This window comes from Gobio gobio (assembly GCF_949357685.1).
Source record: "Gobio gobio genome assembly, chromosome: 6".
In the NCBI taxonomy this organism is placed as follows: domain Eukaryota; kingdom Metazoa; phylum Chordata; class Actinopteri; order Cypriniformes; family Gobionidae; genus Gobio; species Gobio gobio.
Window position 1 is genome coordinate 62,846,252 of NC_137102.1, and position 9,882 is coordinate 62,856,133.

Genomic DNA, 9,882 nt, shown 5'->3' on the forward strand with positions numbered 1-9,882 from the left:
CATCCTCATCTTCATCTCATCTTCATCATCATCATCATCATCATCTCATCATCATCATCATCATCATCATCTTCATCTTCTCATCTCATCATCATCTCATCCTCATCTTCATCCTCATCTTCATCCTCATCTTCATCCTCATCTTCATCATCATCTTCATCCTCATCTTCATCATCATCTTCATCCTCATCTTCATCCTCATCTTCATCATCATCTTCATCATCATCTTCATCATCATCTTCATCCTCATCTTCATCCTCATCTTCATCCTCATCTTCATCATCATCTTCATCATCATCTTCATCCTCATCTTCATCATCATCTTCATCCTCATCTTCATCCTCATCTTCATCATCATCTTCATCCTCATCTTCTTCATCATCATCATCATCCTCATCTTCATCCTCATCTTCATCATCATCTTCATCCTCATCCTCATCATCCTCATCCTCATCTTCATCCTCATCATCATCCTCATCTTCATCATCATCATCATCATCATCCTCATCTTCATCCTCATCTTCATCATCATCATCTTCCTCATCTTCTTCATCATCATCATCATCATCCTCATCATCATCATCCTCTTCATCATCATCCTCATCTTCATCTTCATCATCATCCTCATCTTCATCATCATCCTCATCATCATCTTCATCCTCATCTTCATCATCATCTTCCTCATCTTCTTCATCATCATCATCATCCTCATCATCATCATCCTCTTCATCATCATCTTCCTCATCATCTTCATCATCATCATCTTCATCATCATCCTCATCATCCTCATCTTCATCATCCTCATCACCTTCATCCTCAGCTTCATCATCATCATCCTCATCCTCATCTTCATCATCCTCATCTTCATCATCCTCATCTTCATCCTCATCTTCATCCTCATCTTCATCATCATCTTCATCATCATCCTCATCTTCATCATCATCATCATCCTCATCCTCATCTTCATCATCATCCTCATCTTCATCATCATCTTCATCATCATCATCTTCATCATCATCCTCATCATCCTCATCTTCATCATCTTCATCATCCTCATCACCTTCATCCTCATCCTCATCTTCATCATCTTCCTCATCTTCTTCATCATCATCATCATCCTCATCATCATCATCCTCTTCATCATCATCCTCATCTTCATCTTCATCATCTTCATCATCATCATCATCTTCATCATCATCCTCATCATCCTCATCTTCATCATCTTCATCATCCTCATCACCTTCATCCTCATCCTCATCTTCATCATCATCATCCTCATCATCCTCATCCTCATCTTCATCATCCTCATCTTCATCATCATCATCATCTTCATCATCATCATCTTCATCATCCTCATCTTCATCATCATCTTCATCATCATCATCTTCATCATCATCCTCATCATCCTCATCTTCATCATCTTCATCATCCTCATCACCTTCATCCTCATCCTCATCTTCATCATCTTCCTCATCTTCTTCATCATCATCATCATCCTCATCATCATCATCCTCTTCATCATCATCTTCATCATCTTCATCATCATCATCATCATCTTCATCATCATCCTCATCATCCTCATCTTCATCATCTTCATCATCCTCATCACCTTCATCCTCATCCTCATCTTCATCATCATCATCCTCATCATCCTCATCCTCATCTTCATCATCCTCATCTTCATCATCATCATCATCATCATCATCATCTTCATCATCCTCATCTTCATCATCCTCATCCTCATCCTCATCTTCATCATCCTCATCCTCATCTTCATCCTCATCTTCATCATCCTCATCATCCTCATCATCCTCATCCTCATCTTCATCATCCTCATCTTCATCCTCATCTTCATCATCATCCTCATCTTCATCATCATCCTCATCTTCATCCTCATCTTCATCATCATCATCATCCTCATCTTCATCCTCATCTTCATCATCATCCTCATCTTCATCATCTTCATCATCATCATCCTCATCATCCTCATCTTCATCTTCATCATCATCTTCATCCTCATCTTCATCATCATAATCTTCCTCATCTTCTTCATCATCATCATCATCATCCTCATCATCATCATCCTCTTCATCTTCATCATCTTCATCATCCTCATCTTCATCATCCTCATCTTCATCCTCATCTTCATCATCATCATCTTCATCATCATCCTCATCTTCATCATCATCATCATCATCATCCTCATCTTCATCCTCATCTTCATCATCATCTTCATCCTCATCTTCATCCTCATCTTCATCCTCATCTTCATCCTCATCTTCATCCTCATCCTCATCTTCATCATCATCTTCATCCTCATCTTCATCATCATCTTCATCCTCATCTTCATCATCATCTTCATCCTCATCTTCATCCTCATCTTCATCATCATCTTCATCATCATCTTCATCATCATCTTCATCATCATCTTCATCCTCATCTTCATCCTCATCTTCATCCTCATCTTCATCCTCATCTTCATCATCATCTTCATCATCATATTCATCCTCATCTTCATCATCATCTTCATCCTCATCTTCATCCTCATCTTCATCATCATCTTCATCCTCATCTTCTTCATCATCATCATCATCCTCATCTTCATCCTCATCTTCATCATCATCTTCATCCTCATCCTCATCATCCTCATCCTCATCTTCATCCTCATCTTCATCCTCATCATCATCATCATCATCTTCTCTGGCTGTAGCTGTATTGATAGCTGTAGTTGAGGCTGCTGAAGGCCACAGTGAGGTTGGCAGCAGCTGGTCTGGAGTGGATTATGTAACACCAGCTCTGGGCCAGAGAGACGTCCAGAGGGAGTGAGGCTGGAATAAACATCTCCTGCTCCTCAACTCCGGCTATTATTAGAGTCCAGTCAGTTCACTCTCTCTCTCTCTCCCTCTCTCTCTCACACACACACACACACACACACACATGACTGCAGCCTGTGATCTGGTTGGTCGACTGTGGCTGTCAGGGATTCCTGGGATTTCTTCCCGGGTAAAAACAGCTCAGCGCTCTGGGGTTAGTCCTAAAGCTCAGGATGGACTCTCAGCGCTGCGGCCCCGGGCCCCTACAGCGGGCCCTCATTCTGTGTGTGTGTGTGTGAAGATCACCAGTCATGTAGTTCAGGATCGTTTATTTCTTTTTGTGCTTTTGTAGTTGTTTTTAGACAGTGATGTGTGCGAGCGGAGGTGGAAGGGCTGTGTGATGCCCACACACACACACACACACACACACACCGGACATGTCTAACACGTACCGAACTCTCTCACAGCACCTCAATGACCTGAAGAAGGAGAACTTCAGCCTCAAGCTCCGCATCTACTTCCTGGAGGAGAGGATCCAGCAGAAGTTTGAGGACAGCGGCGATGACATCTACAGAACGGTGAGAGGATTATTCATCTCAACACATTTCACAATAATCATAATCATCATAATGACATTCAAAGGAAGAAGCTCTAACCCCCATGGACTCACTGAAGCTTCTGTAGGTCTTCACACTGAGAGTCTCTCTTCTCTACATTAGCACTGGTCAGGGTTTACTGGTTTTGCTGACGGTCAGTTGACCTTTAAGCCGCTGACGCAGGAACACACACTCGTTGATCCTGCATTTCTGTTATCTGAAGTATTCTACATCCCTGCTGTCAGATTCTGCTGTGTGTGGCTGATATAGAGGGTTTGTGGGAGTTATTAGTTATATTTCTGGAAGCATCAAAGCCTCAGATCCATCATGTGTGTGTGTGTGAATCTGTGGCCTTTAGCTTGGCTCTCTCAGTTGGGGACACTAAACTTTCAACTAAAGTCTGATCTAATGTCTGATCTAAAGTCTGATCTAAAGTCTGATCTAATGTCTGATGTAAAGTCCACACTGTCACTGTATGATAACTGAAATGAGCTGATGACATCACCGTTTCCAGTCAGACACACACCAATTCTTGCTCATATAATGTCGACTTTCTCTGTATAATAGTTCTACCTAATAACATATTAGACAGGAGATCATAAACTAATGAAGACTAAAACGTCCCTTCAGAGGCGGTGTGGACGAACCGGTCACTATTATTACACACATTTGACTTTATCATTTATTTAAAGAAGAACCCAAACAAATGTAAAGATGACATGAGGCTTCATGATATAGAAAAGCAGTAAACGTTTTCTCAGGAAGAAAAACACTTTTTTTTATTTTTATATAAAAATATGGCAGGCCGTTTCAATCATTCTCCTGCTAAATTCATTCTTTGGGTTTGTTGCAAATCTTAAAATAATAGTAATAATAATAACTTGTGAAGAAAAATCATGAAGAAAAAGTTAATTATTTCTGGAAAACATATACATACATATATATATATATATATATATATATATATATATATATATATATATATATATATATATATATATATATATATATATATATATATATATATATATATATATATATATATATATATATATACAGTATGTATATAATACAACAATGTATTGTTCTTTAGTGGTGGGGACCGTGTGGAAAGATCATCTGATGAGTTAAAGGGTTAGAAACTGACCCATGATTTACTGTCACTCTTCTGAACACCATTACACTCTTCTGAACACCATTACACTCTTCTGAACACCATTACACTCTTCTGAACACCATTACACTCTTCTGAACACCGTTACACTCTTCTGAACACCGTTACACTCTTCTGAACACCATTACACTCTTCTGAACACCGTTACACTCTTCTGAACACCATTACACTCTTCTGAACACCATTACACTCTTCTGAACACTGTTACACTCTTCTGAACACCATTACACTCTTCTGAACATCATTACACTCTTCTGAACATCATTACACTCTTCTGAACACCGTTACACTCTTCTGAACATCATTACACTCTTCTGAACATCATTACACTCTTCTGAACATCATTACACTCTTCTGAACATCATTACACTCTTCTGAACATCATTACACTCTTCTGAACACTGTTACACTCTTCTGAACATCATTACACTCTTCTGAACATCATTACACTCTTCTGAACACCATTACACTCTTCTGAACACCATTACACTCTTCTGAACACCGTTACACTCTTCTGAACACCGTTACACTCTTCTGAACATCATTACACTCTTCTGAACATCATTACACTCTTCTGAACACCGTTACACTCTTCTGAACATCATTACACTCTTCTGAACATCATTACACTCTTCTGAACACCATTACACTCTTCTGAACATCATTACACTCTTCTGAACATCATTACACTCTTCTGAACATCATTACACTCTTCTGAACATCATTACACTCTTCTGAACACCGTTACACTCTTCTGAACATCATTACACTCTTCTGAACATCATTACACTCTTCTGAACACCGTTACACTCTTCTGAACATCATTACACTCTTCTGAACATCATTACACTCTTCTGAACACCATTACACTCTTCTGAACATCATTACACTCTTCTGAACACCATTACACTCTTCTGAACATCATTACACTCTTCTGAACACCGTTACACTCTTCTGAACACCGTTACACTCTTCTGAACATCATTACACTCTTCTGAACATCATTGAACACCATTACACTCTTCTGAACATCATTACACTCTTCTGAACATCATTGAACATCATTACACTCTTCTGAACACCGTTACACTCTTCTGAACATCATTACACTCTTCTGAACATCATTACACTCTTCTGAACATCATTACACTCTTCTGAACACCGTTACACTCTTCTGAACATCATTACACTCTTCTGAACATCATTGAACACCATTACACTCTTCTGAACACCATTACACTCTTCTGAATATCATTACACTCTTCTGAACATCATTACACTCTTCTGAACACCGTTACACTCTTCTGAACATCGTTACACTCTTCTGAACATCATTACACTCTTCTGAACATCATTACACTCTTCTGAACATCATTACACTCTTCTGAACATCATTACACTCTTCTGAACATCAATACACTCTTCTGAACATCATTACACTCTTCTGAACATCATTACACTCTTCTGAACATCATTACACTCTTCTGAACATCATTACACTCTTCTGAACATCATTACACTCTTCTGAACACCGTTACACTTTTCTGAACATCATTACACTCTTCTGAACACCATTACACTCTTCTGAACACCATTACACTCTTCTGAACACCGTTACACTTTTCTGAACATCATTACACTCTTCTGAACACCATTACACTCTTCTGAACATCATTACACTCTTCTGAACACCATTACACTCTTCTGAACATCATTACACTCTTCTGAACATCATTACACTCTTCTGAACACCATTACACTCTTCTGAACATCATTACACTCTTCTGAACACCATTACACTCTTCTGAACATCATTACACTCTTCTGAACACCATTACACTCTTCTGAACACCGTTACACTCTTCTGAACATCATTACACTCTTCTGAACATCATTACACTCTTCTGAACACCGTTACACTCTTCTGAACACCATTACACTCTTCTGAACATCATTACACTCTTCTGAACACCATTACACTCTTCTGAACATCATTACACTCTTCTGAACACCGTTACACTCTTCTGAACATCATTGAACACCATTACACTCTTCTGAACATCATTACACTCTTCTGAACATCATTGAACATCATTACACTCTTCTGAACACCGTTACACTCTTCTGAACATCATTACACTCTTCTGAACATCATTACACTCTTCTGAACATCATTACACTCTTCTGAACATCATTACACTCTTCTGAACACCGTTACACTCTTCTGAACATCATTACACTCTTCTGAACATCATTGAACACCATTACACTCTTCTGAACACCATTACACTCTTCTGAACATCATTACACTCTTCTGAACATCATTACACTCTTCTGAACACCATTACACTCTTCTGAACATCGTTACACTCTTCTGAACATCATTACACTCTTCTGAACATCATTACACTCTTCTGAACATCATTACACTCTTCTGAACACCATTACACTCTTCTGAACACCGTTACACTCTTCTGAACATCGTTACACTCTTCTGAACATCATTGAACATCATTACACTCTTCTGAACATCATTACACTCTTCTGAACACCATTACACTCTTCTGAACATCATTACACTCTTCTGAACATCGTTACACTCTTCTGAACATCATTGAACATCATTACACTCTTCTGAACACCATTACACTCTTCTGAACATCATTACACTCTTCTGAACATCATTACACTCTTCTGAACATCATTACACTCTTCTGAACATCATTACACTCTTCTGAACATCATTACACTCTTCTGAACATCATTACACTCTTCTGAACATCATTACACTCTTCTGAACACCATTACACTCTTCTGAACATCATTACACTCTTCTGAACACGTTACACTCTTCTGAACATCATTACACTCTTCTGAACATCATTACACTCTTCTGAACATCATTACACTCTTCTGAACACCGTTACACTCTTCTGAACATCATTACACTCTTCTGAACATCATTACACTCTTCTGAACACCGTTACACTCTTCTGAACATCATTACACTCTTCTGAACATCGTTACACTCTTCTGAACATCATTGAACATCATTACACTCTTCTGAACACCATTACACTCTTCTGAACACGTTACACTCTTCTGAACATCATTACACTCTTCTGAACATCATTACACTCTTCTGAACATCATTGAACACCATTACACTCTTCTGAACACCATTACACTCTTCTGAACATCATTACACTCTTCTGAACATCATTACACTCTTCTGAACATCATTACACTCTTCTGAACATCATTACACTCTTCTGAACATCATTACACTCTTCTGAACATCATTACACTCTTCTGAACACCATTACACTCTTCTGAACATCATTACACTCTTCTGAACACGTTACACTCTTCTGAACATCATTACACTCTTCTGAACATCATTACACTCTTCTGAACATCATTACACTCTTCTGAACACCGTTACACTCTTCTGAACATCATTACACTCTTCTGAACATCATTACACTCTTCTGAACATCATTACACTCTTCTGAACATCATTACACTCTTCTGAACATCATTACACTCTTCTGAACACCGTTACACTCTTCTGAACATCATTACACTCTTCTGAACATCATTACACTCTTCTGAACATCATTACACTCTTCTGAACACCGTTACACTCTTCTGAACATCATTACACTCTTCTGAACATCATTACACTCTTCTGAACACCGTTACACTCTTCTGAACATCATTACACTCTTCTGAACATCATTACACTCTTCTGAACATCATTACACTCTTCTGAACATCATTACACTCTTCTGAACATCATTACACTCTTCTGAACACCGTTACACTCTTCTGAACATCATTACACTCTTCTGAACATCATTACACTCTTCTGAACATCATTACACTCTTCTGAACACCGTTACACTCTTCTGAACATCCTTCACTGTGAGCTGTGATCATCCTGCAGCCCTAGGCAATCATTTTCCTGCTAAATTAATTATTAATTAATTAATTATAGCAAATCATAAAATAATAGTAATAATAATAACTTATAATATAAAAACTAGTGGTGGGCCGTTATCGGCATTAACGTTCTGCGTTAACGTGAGACTCTTATCGGGTGATAAAAAAAATGTTCGCCGTTAATCTATTCTCAAAGTTGGGTTGGGAGCTGGGTCTATACTACGCCAGCTATGATGACTTTCACCTTGATATTTTAGCGCGGATGTACATCAGCCCAATTGCACTGAACGAGTCTTCAAACCTGTGTGTATGTCTACTAGTGTTGTCAAAAATATCAATATTTCGATATGTATTGATACTGAAATATCTGAAATTATACAATACTCATTTTCTACAGTATCGATATCAGCTGCGCTCTCCTCTCCTCTCCGACCCACAGCAAGTTGACACACTCGTATCTGAAGCGCACACACACATACCGTAATAAAGCCGCCTCTGACATACAAGTGCAAAAATGAGCTCCTTTTTCCAGCTTATTAATCGTCAAATACACTCAAAAATGTCTCAATGCCCATCTTGGTGAGTTTTAACGCACACAGTCGTAACCAGCTCACAGCCGCGTTTCCATTACAGATCTGCGCAAAACTTTTGCGATATTTTCTAAAAGTCGATTAAAAAATTTTGCGAAATGACAGCGTTTCCATAACTGATGTTATGCGACTTAAACAAATGTTTTTCTCTCGTGATAAATCATTCCAAAAATCATGCTATGAATGTTGTTAGGTTTATGTATATCCCAGCCACCGCACGCCATTATTATTAATGGTAAGAGACGTGTGTGTGTGTGTGTGTGTGTGTGTGTGTGTGTGTGTGTGTGCGTTATTCAAGTACTGATGGCAAGGAAAGCACCTTATACGTGAGCGGCACATATGAGGTGTTCTGATAAATTGTGTCATTTTATATTCTATTGTTTTTTTATGAGTTTAATAAAGAACTCGTCTTCTGTCCAAACACACCATCATCTGTAAAGAATGAACGACTTTTACATACGCAGGTTATTGTGACGCATTGACACACACAGAGACGAGCGAAAAGTTTGAATTTGATGGTGTAACTCAAAGATTTTTTTACCACTTCGTTATTTTGGCTCTGAATTTCGTTTTTTTGGAAACATAAACTGAATTTAGAAATGCTTTTGAAATGAAAAAGTTTGTATTTACTAAACAAAATATATCTTTGAAATGAAGACAGCGTTTGGAGTGGAGAATAATCTGTTCCCTGAGTCACAGCCTTTGCTGTTATCGTGAGTGTACACTAATAAAAGTAGAGAGTTTACTGTTTATAATGATGTCTC

General features: G+C 38.4%; 2 protein-coding genes across 2 annotated transcripts in view; one reads left to right on the plus strand and one right to left on the minus strand.

The window, feature by feature from the left end:
* LOC307128612 (uncharacterized protein) overlaps positions 1–3,252 on the minus strand; it is a gene marked incomplete at its 5' end in the record, with an annotated part of 8,827 nt that extends 5,575 nt beyond the window's left edge. The window contains one exon of the mRNA XM_079820526.1: positions 3,246–3,252. Within this exon, the coding sequence (XP_079676652.1) occupies positions 3,246–3,252 (7 nt within the window). The remainder of the gene's footprint in view (positions 1–3,245) is intronic.
* Positions 3,251–9,882, plus strand: part of LOC307128613 (myomegalin-like) — a gene marked incomplete at its 5' end in the record, with an annotated part of 97,389 nt that continues 90,757 nt past the window's right edge. The window contains one exon of the mRNA XM_079820527.1: positions 3,251–3,391. Coding sequence (XP_079676653.1) covers positions 3,251–3,391 — 141 coding nt within the window. The remainder of the gene's footprint in view (positions 3,392–9,882) is intronic.